Source organism: Delphinus delphis, chromosome 10 (assembly GCF_949987515.2).
Source record: "Delphinus delphis chromosome 10, mDelDel1.2, whole genome shotgun sequence".
In the NCBI taxonomy this organism is placed as follows: Eukaryota; Metazoa; Chordata; class Mammalia; order Artiodactyla; family Delphinidae; genus Delphinus; species Delphinus delphis.
In genome coordinates, this window is record NC_082692.2 from 19456340 (window position 1) to 19476694 (window position 20355).

Genomic DNA, 20355 nt, shown 5'->3' on the forward strand with positions numbered 1-20355 from the left:
AGCAATGAAAGATGAAATGAAAAGATTGGGAGTCTTCATGAAACTCCAATGGCTGTGGCCTGTTTTCTTCTGCCGTGGGCTCCTAACCAAGCAGTGGCCGGCTATGACCAAGAACCAATATGACACCCCATTCCAACTGCAGCTGTGGGGGGTGAACACTGCAGAACTGCCGGTAAGCAGGCAGCCTGGGCCTACAAACACGAGCATGGGATGGTGTCCTGACCCCAGGTAAGGGGCAGGTTACCTGAGTTCAGGCAGAAACTAATGAGAGTTCTGTAGTGGACATAATTTATTAAGGCATCAGCAAGTAGCCATCCTTTCCCAGGATGGTATGGAATTGTGTACAAGAACAGTTACCTTTTCTTCTGGACATGGAGCTACCCACGATTTGCATTTGCCTGTCATGTCGCCCAAGGTGACCTGTTTGCCATTATACACATAGACACGGCCATCTTCTCCCCCCATCAGTCCAGAGGTTACATCTGTGATCCTCAGTGGGGCTGCCATGATGATTTCATCTGTAAACAATGAAAACCAGCAGCAGGAAGTATCTACTCGCTGTCATTGTTCCACTACACTACTGGATCCTGACCCAACCTTCCACAAATAATATTAGTATATCTTTTACTAGGTCTGTCCTGATTTCATTCCAACGTAGTCAGAGGCTTTTGTTTTCTGTTATCATTCATTAATAATAGTTGATGTGGGTGGCTCTCGTGTCACCATGTTCAAAAAGTACTACTCTTGTACATCCGGCTCTGGGCTTGATTCATTATGAGGCTAGAGCCTAGGTGAGCCAATTGGGGGACTCATCAGTTAAGCAAAGGACTTTCTTCTTGGCCCGAGACACCGTTCCTTCCTACCTAAGCCATCGTTATCCAGGTCACTCAAGTGCAGAACGCCACCAAATCGGGAGAAGCGGCGGTCTCCACTGAAGGTGCTGAGCAGAGAAGGCTGCAAGTCAGGTGGCAGTTTGTACATCCGAGTGCTTCCACCTTGGCGCAAGGTCGTGGTCAGGAATGCCATCTTAGCCGCGACATCTGAAATAAACCATAGTATGGTAACTGCTGCCATCACAAGGACGAAGATAGGACATAGACGTTACCGGTTACTTTGTGTCACTGACTTTCAGGATTACTGTGAGATGGTCAAATTTGTGAATGCCAAGGTTTTTTTTAATATATGATCATTATAAAAGGTGTGGGAAACACCCCAAAAAAGTATAAGGAAGAAAACATATAAAGCATCTGTTTCTTTCTGGACAATGATCTGTACTTACATGTACATACACACATTTTAATGGGGGTTTTTGCAGATGATAAAATTCTTTTTACACTCAGGCCATTTTTAACTTTTTGCTTTTATAATGAATACTATGATAAATACCCTTCCCCGTAGTTCTGAGTAGTTTATGAGAACAGATTCTTAGAAGGGGCCCATATAGCCTTGGATTTGGGGAATGGCTCTTTGCCAGACCTCTTTCTAGAAAAGGTATATCGGTTCACATTTCACAAGCAGTGTGTCAGTTCCCATCTCACTTCAACTTTGCCATCATTGAGTATTCTTTTTCATACTGAAAGTACTTCAGTGTTTAATCAGCACCCTAAAATCCTCACTGAATGTTCAAACTTGTGTATAGTGGCCACAGCCTGACCCAGAGATCCTGCCGAGGCAGGGGACAGGGCGAGAGGGACAAGCCTAACTGTCCTACTCAAACTTGCCCTGAAAGTAGATCAGATTTTTCACATTTAACTTAATCTGTCCATAGAGCTGCCATTCCCCAACTATACACTGAAACACTTCAGCGAACTCACGGAGGATACGGCAGGTATCTTGAACTTTTGCTGGTAACACAATGACATCTGTCTGACGCCACATGACCTACCTGCTGGAGGGTGGGTCATAGTTTCAACATTAGATCCCTATGTTCCTTTCAATGATGTCACATCTGTGCAAAACTGGGATTTTATCATAATGGGTTGTTATGGTAAAATGCAGGTACCACTAGAAAATCAGTGTGGATCGAAATGAGGATAGCGGTGTCTAATCTGATTCCAGGGTTTGAGAAGTGGTTCAGTACCCCAAAGGAGCTGTTAGGACATAAACACAGCATCTGCAACCTACTGAGTCACACGGGGCCCCATACTGAGAAAGGCCCTGTGCTTGGCTTTATGCTCTCCTGTTAAGAAAAATTATCCAGAATTTCAGGGAACAAATTTTGTCTGGGCCCCTCAAATTATGTGGGTGAAATACAATCAAAATACAAGTAAAAACAGGAAAATCTGAGCAAGATTGGTAGATTATATCTGTTGATAACCCAGCTGTGACACTGGTTATGGTGTGCAGATTATCATCGGGGAAAACTGGATAAAATGTAACATGACCTCTATTATTTCTTACAACTGCATGTGAATTTATAATTATCTCAAAAAGCATCATTTATATATATGTATCATGATATATATAATTAACCTTTATATTCTGTATTTTATACAATATTTGATAATGGAGAAAATTATTAAGGCAGTAAAGGGACTAAAACTAAGAAAATTTGGGAAGCTCTAATTCACAGCACTCTGGGGGCAAGAGTGCTGAGACAAAATTAGTAATGTGTGTTGCAAGAGTTTAGAAATCACTACCTAGACTCTGTAAAGGAAGAAAAAAAATATTCCAAAGCTAAGTCAGCAACTTTCTGTTGTAATGCTTTGTCCTTACGCATGCAAGGAAAGATTTAACCATTCCTTTGCCCAATCCACTTCTACGTATCATTCAAATACATTGTATGAAACGAAAATCTTTCTGAAAAATAATTTCACAATATGTAGTAAGAGTCTTAAGATTAGCCCCTCTAGCAATAGGATGATGGTAGTAAACGTTGGCATGTGTGTATGGAAAAAATGTGATACAAGTATCAAAAGTAATGTTTTAGAAGAATATTTAACATGAGAACATGCTTAAGATATAAAATATTAGGTGTGAAAAAACATGTATGCATTTAAGCTTTAAAATATCTGGGTAAGGGGTGATTTTTTTCTTCTCTATACTTCCTTATATTTTCACAAATTTCTACAATAAGCATAATTTACTTTTATACTCTTGGAGGGAGTAGATTTTTGTTCTTTTAACTCACCCATAAATTAAACAAAATAATGTTTTATTAACATACACCCTCAGAGTGGACCTATTCCTGGTGAACTGGGTTATAAAATTTGCTCCGTCTCCAAGCTCAATGGGATAGGAGCTTTAAAAACACACCAAGTTACTTTCACGTGTGATTTTTCAGCAAATCTTTGAAGTAGATATTATAAGCTGTGTTTTGCATTCAGAGAGTTTAATTAGCTTCCCCAAGGTGACCCAGCTTGCTATTAATGAGGAAAGGAAATATTCAAACGCAGGTCTGTCTGCCTCCATATCTCCTAACTTTCCCCCAATATGACTTGGTCAAGGAGCCACATGACTAAAAGGAAGCAAGTTTCATGGCAGGCGACCTACCTTGAGTCGGGGCCCCAACCAGCAGTACTTGTGTACGGGTCCCATTCATCATCACATGGCCGCTGGACAGGGAGGTACCCAGTTTCCCCATTGCCTGTGAAATAGCAGTAAGTCAATATAGTACAGCTAAGAAAACTTTCACTGTGGTGTCCACTTTCCTGGGGAGGGAGGGGCTGTCATACCTTGTCTCCAGAAATGGTAAACCAGCTTTGACAATTTGGCGGGAAATAGCCAAATACCCGTCCAGGGTTCTGTTTCTCATCACGAGTGTGGAACAAATGGTCCAGACTGGAATGAAGCACACTGGTCTTAGCTGATGGGGCACAGGGTTCAATGCTGGCCAGGTATTGAGGTCCAAGGAAAGACAACCCACATCTTCCCCACGCATATGCCCCCCTCCCTGTATGTCCCTGGTCCCTGTGAACCTAGACATGAGCGTGGGGTGCTTTCAGAATGAATCCCAATATCAAGGCTCTCCAGATGTGAGGTTAACCATTCTACTTCCCGACTGACAAAATAGAGGGATGCCTACTGTTATGGGCTGCATTATGTTCCCCCAAAATTCATATGTTGAAATCCTAACTGCCAGTACCTCAGAATGTGATGGCATTTGGAGATAAGGTTTTTAAAGAGGTAATCATGCTAAAATAAGGTCATTAGGGTGGGGCCCTGACCAATATGACTAGTGTCCTTGTAAGAAGAGGGGAAGACACCAGGGATGGGGGCACAGAAAAGAGGCTGTGTGAGACACAGGGAGAAGGTGGTCGTCTGTGAGCGAAGGAGAGGCGCCCTAGAGGAAACCAACCCTGCTGACACCTTGATCTCAGATCTCTAACCTCCAAAACTATGAGACCATCAATTCGTGCTGCTTAAACCACACAGGCTATGGTACTTTGTATGGCAGCCCTGGCAAACTCACACACCCATCTCTCTTTTAAACGTCTAAAAAGGAACATTTGCAGCCTTGCCCCAGAGCCTTAGCGTTTCCTTGAAGGGTAAGAATTTCTTAGCTGCTGCCTCTGAACCCCACACTCGTGGGCTCCCACGGCTACAGGCACCTGCCCCTCATGCTCACTGGTCCTTGGGCCCCAACATCAGTGCTCACCTACTGGTGTTCTTCCAGGTCGGGCTCCCAGCCAACAGCAAAGTCCTGTTGTTGACACTGACACCATGAAGGGAGTATCCTAACCAGGCGAAGTCCTCATCGCCTCTCACCATCCAGTTGGCCGCCTCCACGTTCAGCTCTTCTACACAAGACAACCAGTGCCTTTTACTTTATGTGGAAAGACTACCAGAATGGAAAGAGTGGGCCCCTTTTGTAGGACAATGAGAAACGGGTTCACTGGGCTGAGTTTTTGCCACAACTCATGTGCCCCCTTGCTGTCCCCAGGGCCCCAATGTCAGAAATGGAACTCACGCTTCATATAAGCAATGCATTTCTAGAGCTCACTTCTGTGGAGTAGAGGATGCTATTTAAAAAGAGGGCCTGGGGCTTCCCTGGGGGCGCAGTGGTTGAGAGTCCGCCTGCCGATGCAGGGGACGCGGGTTTGTGCCCCGGTCCGGGAAGATCCCACATGCCGCGGAGCGGCTGGGCCCGTGAGCCATGGCCGCTGGGCCTGCGCGTCCGGAGCGTGTGCTCCGCAACGGGAGAGGCCACGACAGTGAGAGGCCCGCGTACCGCAAAAATAAATAAATACATACATACATAAATTAAAAAAGGGGGCCTGTTAGGAGTTTCCTGGCGGTCCAGTGGTTAGGACTCCGTGCTTTCACTGCCAAGGGCCCGAGTTCAATCCCTGGCCAGGGAACTAAGATCCCACAAGCCGCACGGCAAAAAGGGCCTTTGGACAGTTAGAGCCTCACTGGGACGCTTGAGTGTTCCTACTCTTCCATTCCACTGAGACACTATAAGAATAACTATCGCTTCCTCCTTTGGATCTGGACCTACACGCTGGATCCCTCTATGTTTATTCAGTGAATCTATCCATATCATTTGCCAGAACATCTGTAAGAATAAGAGTGTTAGAAAATTCAGGTGAAATGCTATGCAGTGAGGAAAATAGGACAAAAACCCATATGCAAGAGAAGGCACCACAGACTAGAGCAGCGGAGGTCTCCGCCCATTCCACCCCCAGCCCCAGAAAGCACTACCTTTGTCGCTGTGGCTGGAGCCAGAATAAAACGCAGCCACAATTCCCTTCTGTTTCCCTCCACCTGGAGCAAAAGGGGAGCCAATCACCAGGTCAGGTTCACTGTCTCCATTCACATCTGCAGCCAAGAGTGTCCAGCCCAAGTTACAGTACGTGTCCTAACGAGGAAACAGGAAAGTACGTCTTACTTAGCCCTCGAGGCACGTAGGATATGGCGAGTCCTAGTTTTCTGTACCTGTCAAAGGTGCTCAACATACCGGGCAAGAGATGGTGATGTTGGGGGAAGAAGATAGTCTTCCTTGTTTGGAACCGAAGTAGATGTACACCGCACCCTAGACAAGGACAAACCACAGGTCGATCGTTAAGACTTGGTGGTGACCCGAGAACCTTAAATAATAGCAAGACAAAGGTGACTGATGATGAAATAAATCACCATCAGAGCCCTGTAGGGTCAGGAGCTTAGTTACTGCCAGAAGTCAGTGTCCAGTCCTGTGTATTGGCCACTTCCATCAGACTATTAGAGCCCCCAAAGCAGAAACTGTCATTTTTATCTTTGCCCCCCCAGCGTCTTGCTCCGGATCTGCCATCCATAATTGTTCAGTGTATTTGCAGAATGACCTACTCAACTCCCCACCCCTTCAAGCCGGAGCTCAGTTTCTGGCTTTTCAACGAGGCCCTCCCCCGGCCCAGCCCATTATTTCTCTGAACACTAACACGTTGTGTCAGTACTGCTTACTTGCCTTGGGATGCAGACTGTGCTGTTACTGTGTTACGAACTAGTTCTCAGTTCTCGTCTTATAACTTGCCTGTCTCCATCCCTACCCCTTCTACATGCATTTATTTTCCATAGTGAACCAAGGACTGAGTACACAGTGGTGGGTAAGACCAACCTCTCTCCACGCCAAAAGCTGGCCAATTGGCAACTGTGACACCACAGCGTGGGGAGCCCCAAAGGTGCAGCGAGCACAGAACAACAAAGTGTCTCCTGAGCCAGGGATTAGAGCACACTTCCTGCAAGAAGTGACATTTCACCCCTATGGAAAAGAGGGGAGAAAGGGCTTTCCAGGTGGAGGGAGCTAGGTGAGCTCCAGTCCTAACGTGAGGGCACCTGATGGGTCTAGATGACAAATTGTTCACGGGACTAGAAACAGGGTGAGGTGGGAGAGGGAAACGAAGGGCCTTTGACTCCACTGTCACTCGCGGTGCCCGGCTACGGTGTGGAGGACTTGTGGGAGGAAAGCCCTGTGGGCCAGGACCCAGGATCTCTGCTCTCGGTAAGAAAAGAGGGAACCCGCTGGGTTCCTTGCATGAGAGGAAAGATCCAGGAAGTCACCTCCTTGCTGTGATGACAGGAAGCTATGGATTAGCTGGAATTTCTACCTTCCCTATCATTCAGCATCCCGGGGGAGGGGGGAGGGAGAGTACAGTACCCGGTGGAGAGCCACCCGTGAAGCCCAACTAAGGCCAGGGAGGCAGGAACAGGAGCTGCCAGGTAACCGGAGTCCCATCAAGGTCCTGCGTGGGGGGCTGGGACCATCTCCCTACAAAAGCTCTGCCCGGCAGCCCTGCTGCCTGCTTTCCTCCGGAGCCTCCGCTCAGTGTCCCCTCCCCTCCCACCCTATCCACCACCATCACCCCCAGCAGCCTCCTTACTGTGTACGTGAGCTTCTCGGAGCCCACTGAGGGGGCTCCCACGGCCAGGTCCGGCACGCCGTCCTTGTTAAAGTCCAGCACGGCCACGGCAGAGCCGAACCGACCTGAAGGCTGAAGAGGCACCAGTTACTTCCCCTGGGCTGAGCCACAACCTCAGGAAGAGCACACCTGACTCCCTGGGGGACCCCACCCAGCACCCCAGGACTGAGGCGCAAAACTGCAGCCGCCTGTAACACACCCACGACCCGCCCGATGGGTAGCTCTGCCCTAAGGATGTTTTTGGCTCGTCTGTCTGCCCCGAGGGGAAGATGAGGTGCCGGAGAGAAGAATGTCGGTTCTTAAAAGTTCTAGGTTTTCAGATAATGGTCTGGTGTGTATCACACCCCACGTTAAGGACCAGGCTCCTCTTGGAAAGGATCCAAGATAATAATCACATAACAGTAGCTAACATCTGTCGAATACTCAGGAGGTTCTAGAGCCATGCTGTCCAGTGCGGTAGCCACTAGCTAAATGTGCCTATTACTTTTAAATTTAAATTACCTAACGTTAAACCAAAACAGTTTTTCAGTTGCACTGGCCACATTCAAACGCTCAAAAGCCAAAGCACTTAGTAGCTCCCACACTGAACAGCACAGCTGTAAAGGATCTCCATCATCACGGAGAGTTCTATCGATGACAGTGCTGTAGACACTAAGCATTTCACATGGATTAACGTACATACTTTTATTACTCCTACTTTTGTGGTTTACAGATGGAAAATTCACTCCATTCAGGGACAGTTTTCTTCCAAGGTGGATTTTCTAGATCTTTCATCTCCTACTGTCTAGAATGAGCCTAGACCTAAATATAACTCATGAGGTTCTCCTATTCTTTCACAATTTATCTAACAATGAAGAGTCTTGCACAAGTGATGCTTGCCACATAACACACACGCCCCAGAACCCACATCTGTTATTTGTTGGCTAATCTCCCTATACCTGTGGTGCAATAGCATTTGAGAACACAGCCACTTGCTACAAGGCAGGAACTGGATAAACGAGAGAGGACTGCCCCGGGACACAATCACATTGGGGCAGTATGGGGACCAATGAGTAGGGGTCCCTGCCAACTGAAGATGGGTTCGTTTCATCACCACCAGCTTTACCATCAAGCCGTCCTGCAGGGTAACCATCATTCCAAGAAAAGCACAGCATTCTAAAAGTAGGCAAATGCTTATCTATCCTATCTTCCACTTTATAGACAAGGACCAGAAAGGTTAACTGCAGACCAGGGATGAGTACAGGATTCCCATCCCTAGCACATGCCTTAATCTGGCCATCTTCCAAATTATCAAAGGTCACTGGGACAAGAGAGCATGCAGCTACCTCCTTCCTCACCCCAAGTGGCTTTGAGAGAATTTCTCATACACAGGAAGCAGTTGCCTTTCTTATTCCTTGTCTACAGGAGACCAAAGGATTACACTTTACACCACAGTCTGACAGGGGAATGGCTTGGTGAAGAAAGAAGTAACAAGAATGAGTTGATTTCGGAACTTTCTCATGTGGTGTCAGAAGGTTCCAGAAAATGCTGTCCCTCCTACACTGGTCATCAACTTAACACCTTTCGGACTCAAAGGCTCCATCAGAGCTTAAACTAGACTATATGGACTTCCCTGGTGGTGCAGTGGTTAAGAATCCGCCTGCCAATGCAGGGGACACAGGTTCGAGCCCTGGTCCAGGAAGATCCCACATGCTGCAGAGCAACTAAGTCCGTGCACCACAACTACTGAGCCCATGTGCCACAACTACTGAAGCCTGTGTGCCTACAGCCTGTGCTCCGCAACGAGAGAAGCCACGGCAATGAGAAGCCCGTGCACCGCAACGAAGAGTAGCCTCCACTCACCACAACTAGAGAAAGCCCGCTCGCAGCAACAAAGGCCCAACGCAGCCAAGAATAAATAAATCTATTTTTTAAAAAACCTAGATTATAAACCATTGGGCTTTTCATTATTTAAAGTATGTTCAGGTGCACCATCTTATTTTTTCACAGCATTAACTCCACAGAGAACGTTTTAACGGTATGTCTGGGGCAAGAAACCATCTGACCCCAAGTTCCCCTGGTGCTTGATATTTGGAGCTTGCAGTGTCACCAAAGCCCCCATACTCATCTGTGGCTGGTAGCAGGGCTCTGTCGGCCCCTCTTTATTTATTGCTCATGTAAGGACTAATACCAAACACGTCAGGGAGGAAAACCCTCCCGGTCTCTAGTGCTCCCACGAGGAATTCATGCTGCCTCTGCGGAACATCTGTACCGTCACTGCGGGACTCCTCTGGTGGTGAATAACGACTCAACGGAACGAAACCTGAACAGTCTGGAGTTTAGTTAATAGCAGTTTACCAGTGTTGGGCTTCCCTGGTGGCACAGTGGTTAAGAATCCGCCTGCCAGTGCAGAGGACATGGGTGCAAGCCCTGGTCCGGGAAGATCCCACATGCCGCGGAGCAACTAAGCCCGTGCGCCACAACTAATGAGCCTGCATACCACAACTACTGAAGCCCGTGTGCCTAGAGCCCGTGCTCTGCAACAAGAGAAGCCACTGCAGTGAGAAGCCTGCACACCGCAACGAAGAGTAGCCCCTGCTCGCCGCAACTCGAGAAAGCCCGTGCGCAGCAACGAAGACCCAATGCAGCCAAAAATAAATAATTTTAAAAAAAAAATAGCAATTTACCAGTGTTGGTCTCTTAACTTTGACAAGTATGCCATAATTACGTAAGATGTTAACACAGGGGAAACTGGGTCAAGGGTACATGGGAACTCTCTGTACTGCCTTTACAACTTTTCTGTGGATCTAAAATTCTTACAAGATAAACTATTCATATTATAAAGAAACACACCAAACGAGGTTTTATATTATCAAGATATCACATTCTGATTGGCTACTCAAAGCCACTAAATAGTATGGGTGTTTCTGGAAGGTATTGGACTAAACACTCAAAGTTAATGATAGAATGAGATTAATGACGTGAACATGCTTTTAAACATGAAAAGTACTACACAAATGCTGGCCACCAGCTGTTTGTTACTATCATTATTCTTGCTATTGGTCATTCACCCTGGAAGAGTTTGCCGGGAAATGCGGGCAGTGGCTTATTGACACTAAAAGGGAAAATATGAGATGGGGGCCTCACCTGGAAACCCTCCAGGATCACATGGGCCTCCTTGTCTAGGTCCAGGTCGACGAGGGGCAAGCCCAGGTCGCTGCCATAGATGAGGTACACGCGCCCCACGTGGACGTGGCCGGGGCAGCTGTAGCCCGGGGCGCCCATCACCAGGTCACCGTGCCCATCCTGGTTGAGGTCAGCCGAGGTCATCGCCCTGTAGGGAAGAAGAGGCAGCCCACTGCAGTGTCTACTGAGAGCTATGAGTAAAACTGTCTTCTGCTCCTTTCCTTTCTGGATTCTAGAATTTAACTTCCTCTCGTGGATTTTTCCATCCTGTATGACTGTTGTGAATATTCACGTCTGAGGTTATATTGTGTGTGTGATTCAGCCTTGTTCTCCGGCAGAAAAAATAACAACAAAACTGGACAAATCAAGGCCTCTGGGCATTTCTGGACCACATAACCTGAACACATAAAAAGCATCCTCACCAAAGCACCTTGTCCTACATGCAAAACCCAGAGCAGCCAAAGCACCATCCCAGGCTCCCCCTGAGAACAGAGAGGAAATTCGCCATCAGCCAATCGCACAGGTTACTTCATAATCGGCTCAACTCATTTCAGCTTGTTACCTGATCAAAGATAAGTTTGTGGTAAGTAGACCATTTTATCTCTACCATAGCTACATAGGGTGGCTTATACTGGAAAAAATTCAATGCCTAACAGGTTTAGTGGATGTTTCTAAATGAGAGCCCATGACCTACCAGTTACAGAGTTGGACAAACTGAGTCAATGGTTCAAACGTCTCTGGCGGGGCTGGAATGACCAAAAGTCATTTATTTATTCTGGTTCTGATGACCACATAAGAATAAATAGCAGAACAGAGGAAAAAGAGAAGAGCAGTTTCTAACGGGTGTGACGCCTGGTGAACTGGGTCAGATGCACACCGTGGAGACACTGCTGGTCTCTGCACTCCCGAGGCTGGACTCTGGCCAGTAATGGCGCCCAGGAAGGACCTCTGTGCTGCCCCCCCACTCCCCCGCCCCTCGTGGCAGACAGCCCAGCAGGAGGCCCTCATTTGGATTTTCAGGAAGGCAGCCAAGAAGAGCTATTCATTATTCACAAATGAATGGCCAGTAAAGACAGCATTCACCCCCCATTCCTTGTGCTGGAGCTGAATGCATTAGCGGCCTGAAGAGGAAGGGCTGTCAGTATATTGTTCCAAGGGAAATGCAATGTTATTTGGATTTTAAAAGTGTGGTTTAAAAAAAGAGGTTTCACAAAAACCTCCAAAAAATAGTCACTTTTATATCCTTGGGCTCAGTTTGGTTGTGAAACTGAGTCCCCCTAAAACCACGTTCCCTTACTGAGTTTATGATTAATCTTTCTATCCAAAACTTTATTCCCTTTCTTGTCCCCTCCGACCTCAATCCTTTGCTAACTGAACACTAATCAACCAGAGTCAGATGACTAAAACAGTTGCTGTCGATAACATCGTTAATGTACTAAAATGGCTGTTGGAGATATAATTAAGGTTGTTAATTATATAAACAAACTCAGGTTGTTTCTCCAGGCCAAGCGAGCTACCAGATCCCCGAGCCATGGACCACCTGGCCAGAGAATCATAAACCGAAACATCCTGACCCCTGAAAGTATGATTAAGAAATGTCACAAGACGATGACTGATCCCAGCTTCACTGGTCTCCCCCTTTAAAAACACCCCTAACTCAAAGACCAAATTGGAGTGGACCTGAGGCTTGTCTCCAACTCCCTTGCTTGGGGCCCTGCAATAAATGCTGTACTTTACTTCACCGCAGCTGGGTATCAGTAGATTGGCTTTGCTGTGCTTCGGGCGAGGGGACCCAATTTCAGTTTGGTAATAGTTGATCTTTAAAATCAGAGGAATCCCTAACATTCTCTTTATAAAATTATTGTGGTGTGCTAGGCTTTTGCCTTATGAAGTTATAATAGTCCAGACACATAATAGATACCTGCTTTTATCTTTCTAATGTCCTTAGATGCCAAGATATCTGTAATAATCTATCTCCGAAAACATTGAAGCTTTACAAATATTCTATAAAGTAATAGTTTATTGTTGTGGTTATTTAATAAAGTAAAAGTTGTTTGTATTTAAACATATTTTTGACCAATTTTAAGGAGATAATTTTATCTTTACCAGAACTTAACCACAAAATTACTATTTTTTGTTGATGATGAATTGATTGGAAAATAAAGTGCTAACAGGCACCATTTAAAACATTTGTGAATGACTGCTTGAAATTAATACTGATAAAAATGTTCAGGAATTAGATAAACTCATACGTACCAACCAAGCCTTGTGTAGGGAAATGACAAGTAGTAAGATGCTGAGGGGCTAGAAACATGATTCAGTGGCGGAGAGCTGCCAGTAAACATTTCCTGTATGCTCCTCTCCAAAGACTGGTACATGAAAGATAAGGAATCCTGAAACAAAATGATTACAGACAGAAGACACAGCATAATCAACAAAGCTACCGTTTCCTGCCAAAAGCATTAGACTTTAGGAAACAAGTTTTTACAAGAGCTGAAAAATAACATCGATTCCTATCAACAAGACGACTTAAGACTGGCAATTAGGAGAGTGAAATCACACCCCCAGTGTGTGCTCACAGATGGGAGTTATAGCCCTAGAGGTCAGGGCCATCACGGAAAGAAAGAGTCAGCTGGGATTAACCTAAACCAAGTCAGGATGGTCTATTACTTTGCAGAATGTAACTGAACAAAATAATTGTTACGATCTAAAGTTTTTCTTTAAGATAAGTTCATTCAAATCTAGAACTGTAATTATATTTGTATGTGTATATATGTGTGTGTATATATATATATATATATATATATCCTTCTTTTCTTTTCCTCCTCAAAAAAATGAACTGAAATACCACCAGGAATGCTAGAAACCCTCCCAACCACACTCAAATTGAGAGGCTGCTGGATTTGCTCTGAGTCCCAAGAAACCGGGCAGGCACGAGGGGTCACGTGTGGAGTGCTGGAAGCTGTATGCGAGAGAAATGAGGGGACAGCAAGCCCCTCAGCTTGGGATGCTGAATTGTTCTTAGCGTGGTTACTGCAGAGACACAAATACAGACCTCAGTGGCCCTGAACAACCTGGCCAGGCACCAGATCCATGCAAGTTTAGGGAACACAACTCGAAATCCACCCAGGGGTAACATAAGACCAAACAAGAATTCCCGGGCCTGCCCCAGAGCAGAATCAGCTCAGAGCCATGGGACAGCCCTGGACAGCTCAGGCTCCAGAGAAGTGCAGGTTATAAGGGCCCTGCAGGAAGGGACCGTGCCTTCTGTTTCTCCAGTCTAACACCTCTGGCAGGCCATCCACAGATTGCTCATCTGCTGCCCAGCTCTGGCATCCTCATTCATCCAGGAAGCACCATGCCAGGTACCACCCAGGCCTTGGGACTATAAAGTCCTTCTCTTACACAATTTTCCCTTTGCAAGGGGGACTGATCTACATAATTGCAAGACCAAATGAGAGTTGTTTTGACAGCTTCCCAGGTCTAGGTGTGGGTACATAATTTGTAGAACTCATTGCAAAATGAAAATGCAAAGTTCTTTGTTCCCAAGTTATTAAGAATTTTAAAGCAATGACAGCAGAGCATTAAACCAAGTGAGGCGGCCTTCTGTGTGACCATGCAGGCTGCAGACCTGTGAAGCAGGCCCTGCCCGGGCCCTCGACCAGCTCACAATGTCGTCTAAACCCTTCTCCCTCTGCAACTCTGGCAAGTACCTTGTATCCCTTATCTTGTGTTCCAAGCAAACAAGACTACTCAGATTTCCAAACATCATGAAACTTTCCCAATCCACTACCAGAAACACATGCTCACTGATGAAAAACCATCTAGTATTCAAGGCCTAACTCAAATGCCACCTCCTCCATGAAGCCTTCTCTGATAGTAGGGATATAATTTTTTATCTTCATGAGGGTCTATGTACCCACCCCCACCCCCAACCATAGGATTTGTTGCATCCTACTCACAAATGGTTATTTTTGTATTTATCTCCCCTATTAGACTGAAATTTTCTAAATGTCAGAGGCTATTTCCCTTTCATCTTCTATCTCCCTGGTGGAATGACACTTAAGATGATCTCATGGAGGAACTTCACATGCAGTGGTGTCCCCTTGGTGTCGGGCCTTGCACAGTGAGCCTACAATATTGCTGACACACTTTGCCTAAGGACAGAGCAGAACTGGCCCCACGGCCACCTTGGGCTCCACCTGGCTTGCCAAAGGCCACTGAGGTCCAGACTCTCATCATAGGATGTTTCTGGAACAAGCCAGTCTTGGAGGCCAAGGATACTTGCGAGCCTGGCTCATGCCCAGGTGACTTTCAATGAACGATTAAACAACCAGCGACTCTACAAAACACGGTATCGCAGGAAGCGGCAGGTGCCTATCTCTCCATTAAAAGCCAAAAATTCTTACCACAGTCCAGGAATCCACACTAAAGAACGCTCCTCGTTTGGTATAGTTTATATTTTTTCCAATATCTTTAGTTAGGGCTGCAGTCACGTTTCTATGAAAAACATTTTTCTGTACTTTTGAGCTGCTGGAAAGAGAGAGGAATAAACTGGTTAAGACTGAGGAAATAGCAACTCCCCCTGAATAACTGAGTTGAAAACTATAGTCAAGTTAATCACAGGTTAAAAGGCCATAAAATTTTAACATCTGCAAGTTGAAGGAACAGCAACACAAAAAAAATTTTAGAAAACCTTTTATAGGAGATTCCACAACATCTTTTAATAAACACGTTTCCAAGGTTGAAAAAGCCTGTCCTTACAAAAGTAAGTTCTATAGGCGTGTAAGTTTGAATTCCTTCCAGATTTAAAAAAAAAAAAAATCAAAAGTCAACATTTCATACAAATGGCCAAGAAAAGGTCATAGCTGTTCGGGAAAGCAGTATGCAGGTAGACTGATTTATCCTTAAAGACATGCAAGAATTAATTATACAATAAAAATACATTTTCAAATTCATATGTTTTAACCAGTCTACCAATCAGATGCCTAAAGAAGCCAGACAGGTTTCCGAAATGCTTACAGTGGAAGCTGGGCAACAAATAAACAAAGGAGGCCCGCGTAAGACACCAGCCAGTGTAGGGATCCCGACAATCTAGAGCTTGCAAACCCAACCTGAAGGCGTTCAATTTAATTAAAACAAAACTTACCTAATTCACATAAATTAAAAAGTGAGGGCTTACCTGAACACTTTTTGCACATTTTCAATTCTTTGGAAGCTCTGAACTCTCTCTCACCTTAGCATCTTTTTTTTTTAAATCTTTTTTTTTTTTTTATTAATAGCCATCCTTTTTTTTTTTTTTTTTTTGTGGTACGCGGGCCTCTCACTTGTGGCCTCTCCCGTCGCAGAGCACAGGCTCCGGACGCACAGGCTCAGCGGCCATGGCTCACGGGCCCAGCCGCTCCACGGCATGTGGGATCTTCCCGGACCGGGGCACGAACCCGTGTCCCCTGCATCGGCAGGTGGACGCTCAACCACTGCGCCACCAGGGAAGCCCTCACCTTAGCATCTTTTATTGCAATGCCCTCTTTTTGAGTATCGGACTCTTGCTCACCCTAAATATCTTGGTTGAAGCATCAGTTCTTCACAGGAAGTCTCCTGTGACTGAGTTGGGACACTCTGTGGTACATCCTGAGCACCCAACACTTGTCCTTCCTAATACTCAAGGGTATTTACAGCGCCCATCCACCCGCCATCCTCTGAGAGCAGAGACTGTTTCTGTCTTGTTCACAGTGAGGTCTCTAAATGCCTGAACTAGTTCCTGGCACATAATGATGAGGAAATATTATTTTATAACTTGTACTGCTTTATTGTATTATTAGGAATAATATTTATTAGGATTAATATAGTTATTAAATGCATGAATGAATGGTTGGTGGTTGGTACCTGAGTCCAGCAGGGAACACCACCCCCTAGAATACAAAGCAGACCCTCTGGCCCTCTTCCTCAGAAACTGAGAGGACTTCTCCCCACCCTGTCTTGCTGATAATTACTTTTTCAGGGTGGAATTGGGCCAAACTTTATGAATAATGACAATAATGATGGTAATAATAATAATACTATTAACTCTCATTTACCAGTTAATGAGCAACTTACTAATGTGCTAATTGCTCTACACCCATTCTCGCACATAATCCACACCATAATTCTGGGAGTAGGATATGCATTTATTCCAGTTTGCCAAAGGAGAAAGCTGCAGCTCAAAAATAATTAGGCAACTTGTTTAAAACTCACACAGCTATAAATGGCAGCCCTGGAATTTGAACCTCTGTCTACAAAGCCCATGCTTTCAGAGTCTACTGAGCACCCCTCTGAGCGAGTGAGATGTTCTTTTTCTATGAGCCATTTTGGAATCCACTTACCTGTGGGTATGGTTTTTCTGGATGCCACATGCGATAAACAGAGGGTTCTCAGGTAGGTTGCAGTTACTGGGGAAATAGTCAAATGAGTTAGGCAGTTTTCTACCTTCTTTTCAAGCATGAATTTTTCTGAGAATCAGTGTAACATTTCAAACCACCTCCAAAAGTCTTCATGCAGTGGTTTTATGACTTAGCCAGGCAGGACTGGTAAAGGGCCTGAGTCCTACTTAATGAGGGTGGATATGCAGGTGCTATTACGGTAACCCAGGCAGCGCCACACGGCTGGTCACCCTAGACTCACAGCCTTCCCCTTCCCTCCCGATTCCACCTGCTGAGTTCTCCCTGCTGACATGAACCATCTCAGAGTTACAGACAGAAAGAAACTGATTCCCAACTGTGCCACCTTTTGCCCATCTATGCTCAATGTTTTGATTTTTCATTCTCATTCCTTTAAAAACAAAAACTTATAAACTAATAATAGGTAACTAAGTATCCCTTTCTACAAGTGAAAAGGTTGCTGATAGAATGCAAGAGGTGAACTTTCTAACATTGAACAGAAGCACTAAGGGAGTGGGTATTACACTGTAAGAGTCTCTTCCAGAATGAAGACTCTTCTGAAGGAGAGGAAGCTTTGGAGGTCACTGAGGGAGTTTCAGGGCAGTTATGAAGGAAGTATGAGCCTGGGGCAAAAGGACTGGTTGCTGGAAAAGGAATTCAGAAAAGAGGTGAAAGATGCTGAAGGCAAACTTTTCCCATCAAAATCTTTCTTAGGGCCACAGCTTTAAGCTGAGGAAAAGGTTTTTCCTCAAATTCTCTTTTCTGCACCACCGGGATTTAGACGGCAGCCTTACAAGGTTAGCACTACAATTACAAATGCTTTTTGAGTTAAGTAGAGTTCTGGCTGGGAACATAACTACCATTATTTCACTGTTTCTTTAGGAAAATATACTATGAGTTTCAAGTAACACAAATTTGCTTTGGAAGATCACGTTATCAGTAAGTTAAGAAGTGGTTATAATGTGAAAATACATATGCTTTTCTTTCTGTCATGAGTTTGCATTGTCTTTCTTTGGAGCATTCTCCAAATTTCCCATAAAGTTGCATAAATTCTGATGAATCTTTCTTTGCAAATGTCTGTAAAGATACAATCAATTCATGGAATTTTCTGCCTTGATAAATTAAGACAGATCAAGAGACAAGAAATCTGTTTTTTCTCAGTTATCTCCTCCTAATTAAAGAATAAGGTCCAGCTACAGAACTTTCCTTAGCTATGTTGGACAACTGAGCCAAAGACAAACACCAAAATTGTTTTTCCAATTTAAGGATCAATACACTTGGACTTTATAAAACAAATAAATGTAGGTCATTCACTCTAACATGGCCATGTGTTATGAATCCCTCCAATATAAATTTAACTTTTTTCTAACACTACTACTAGTAGCCCACATTTATCAAGTGCTTACTGTAGGCTAAACCCTTTACATGAGTGATCTCATTTCCTCCTCACAAGGCCCTATGAGAAAGATAGAATTATTACTGCCTACAGTTCATGCATGAGGAAACTAAGACTTGGAGAGATTTAACAATTTGCTTGGGATAGCTCAATAGACAGTGACACGTCTCTTAAATTCCAAAGTTCATCCTCTCTACAACACACGTGGACCGAAACACCCACAGCCATAAAAGAGCTTGGGATTTCAATGAAGGTTAATTTTCACTATTAAAAGTGCTATTCATATCGGATGGTTTCCATCTGCCACACTGTTACTTGCCGAGTCTTAGAAGCAAGGCTAAGGTTGAATTTATCAAAGGGAATTTTGTTTCAAATCAACACAATATATATAATTGTGTTGTATATACATATACACACATATATATACATATGTTGTGTATATAATATAAAATATAATATATAATTATGGTTAACATTCTTTGAATACTAGCAAATGTTTTAAGGGCAAAGGACCATCATGCAGTGTACACCGTTCTGGAGCTGTGCTCATACAGGCCCCTGAACTTAAAAAGCCCAACCCTCCTATGATCCTCACCCAGAATAGCCACCCCAGTGCAGCTCCTGCCACAGAACCCTCTTTCTCCCTGCCCACTGCTGCTTCAGCTTCCCACCCTGCCCTTTCCCTGCAGCAGGTGCTGCCTCCAGGGGTCCCTATCCAGACCCATCCCTACCCTGCTCAGTTCAACAGCGTGGGAGGGAGGGGCTGCATCCTCAGCGGTAGGGTCGGACATGGGTTCTGAGAGAACCTTGGCTCCCTCGGGCCATGAACAGATTCTGTGAGAGCCGAAATGTCTACTACAGCTGGATCTGGGGACAAGACCAGTCTACCCTCTTCTACACGCCATCTGAGTCTCTGATGGACGCTCCTCCTAGGTGTGCTGGGGAGGAACAGAAAAGGAGCTGGAGGTTGAGCAACTGTCCCATCTGGGCTAGATGTCAAATTCCAACAGAAGCCTGAGCTTTATGAATGCATTCATTTCCAATTTCATTTTGGAGTGCGGGGGTTAGGTGAAGTAAACTTTTAAACCCTAGAGCCCTGAGAGCTCGATCGGGTGGAGAGGAGGATGGCCACATCCACTGCTGGAGCCTGGGGAGGTGGACACCCCAGCCCACAGCATGGGGTCTCCCAAAAGAAACAGATGCAGTCCAGCTGTGGAAGCAGATTCCTTCCCACCTGAGCCATTTCTCCCAGACCACAAACCTTGCAATATCTACCTCTTCATCCCTAAGACAGGAGAGACATCAGCAAACTTAAACAGATGGGAGCTAGTTGGAGTTTTGAGAGAACAGTTTCCATTCTTTTCCTTCTTTTCTTTTTTTTTTGGCTACGCCACGTGGCATGTAGAACTTCCCCAACCAGGGATCGAACCCATGCTCCCTGCAGTGGAAGCACAGAGTCTTAACCACTGGATCACCAGGGAAGTCCCATTCTTTTCCTTCTTGATTAGGAGAGGATAGCACTTCATGAGACTTACTTGTTCTTCATTTGATCAATTGAAAAACCTGAGAGTTCTGTTGGGGACAGGGTAGCAAAGCAGGGAGTGATTGGAAGGAGAAATAGAGTAAGAATTCACCTGGTCCCATTCTTTAACATGAAACTTGTTAGACGGTAAATATTAGTGGACCAAAATGCCATATCATCCAGTCCTCCTAGGAAGTATTCTTGAAATTGTTCCACCAAAAATGGGGACTTTCTAGAATAAGTGGGATAAAGCTATGGCACAGAGAAAGAAAAATAAGTCAATAAATAAATGAATCAAGTGCTTCTCATGGTATCTTTATAACACTTTAAGATTTTGAAGAATAAACGCCTTTACCTTGGAAGCAGCTAACATCTCACCATACCTGCAACATAAGCAATAATTTTGACCGTGAGCTGTGGTTTCCACAAAGAAATGAGGCAAATTAATGAAGATAAGACTCCAGCAACATGTATCCACTATCAAGCAACTGCCTTTGAACAAGCAAAATCCATAAATCCAAT

The 20355-nt window shown here is 44.9% G+C and overlaps 1 protein-coding gene across 1 annotated transcript in view; it reads right to left on the reverse strand.

The window, feature by feature from the left end:
- GPLD1 (glycosylphosphatidylinositol specific phospholipase D1) overlaps window positions 1–20355 on the reverse strand; it is a 45144-nt gene that overhangs the window by 4414 nt on the left and 20375 nt on the right. The window contains exons 9-22 of the mRNA XM_060023815.1: window positions 20189–20216; window positions 19946–20085; window positions 16862–16927; window positions 14909–15029; window positions 12756–12892; window positions 10461–10647; window positions 7296–7406; window positions 5900–5974; window positions 5644–5800; window positions 4598–4739; window positions 3675–3780; window positions 3493–3586; window positions 864–1040; window positions 358–518 (exon numbers count right to left, since the gene is read on the reverse strand). Of these exons, the coding sequence (XP_059879798.1) occupies window positions 358–518; window positions 864–1040; window positions 3493–3586; window positions 3675–3780; window positions 4598–4739; window positions 5644–5800; window positions 5900–5974; window positions 7296–7406; window positions 10461–10647; window positions 12756–12892; window positions 14909–15029; window positions 16862–16927; window positions 19946–20085; window positions 20189–20216 (1702 nt within the window). The remainder of the gene's footprint in view (window positions 1–357; window positions 519–863; window positions 1041–3492; window positions 3587–3674; window positions 3781–4597; window positions 4740–5643; window positions 5801–5899; window positions 5975–7295; window positions 7407–10460; window positions 10648–12755; window positions 12893–14908; window positions 15030–16861; window positions 16928–19945; window positions 20086–20188; window positions 20217–20355) is intronic.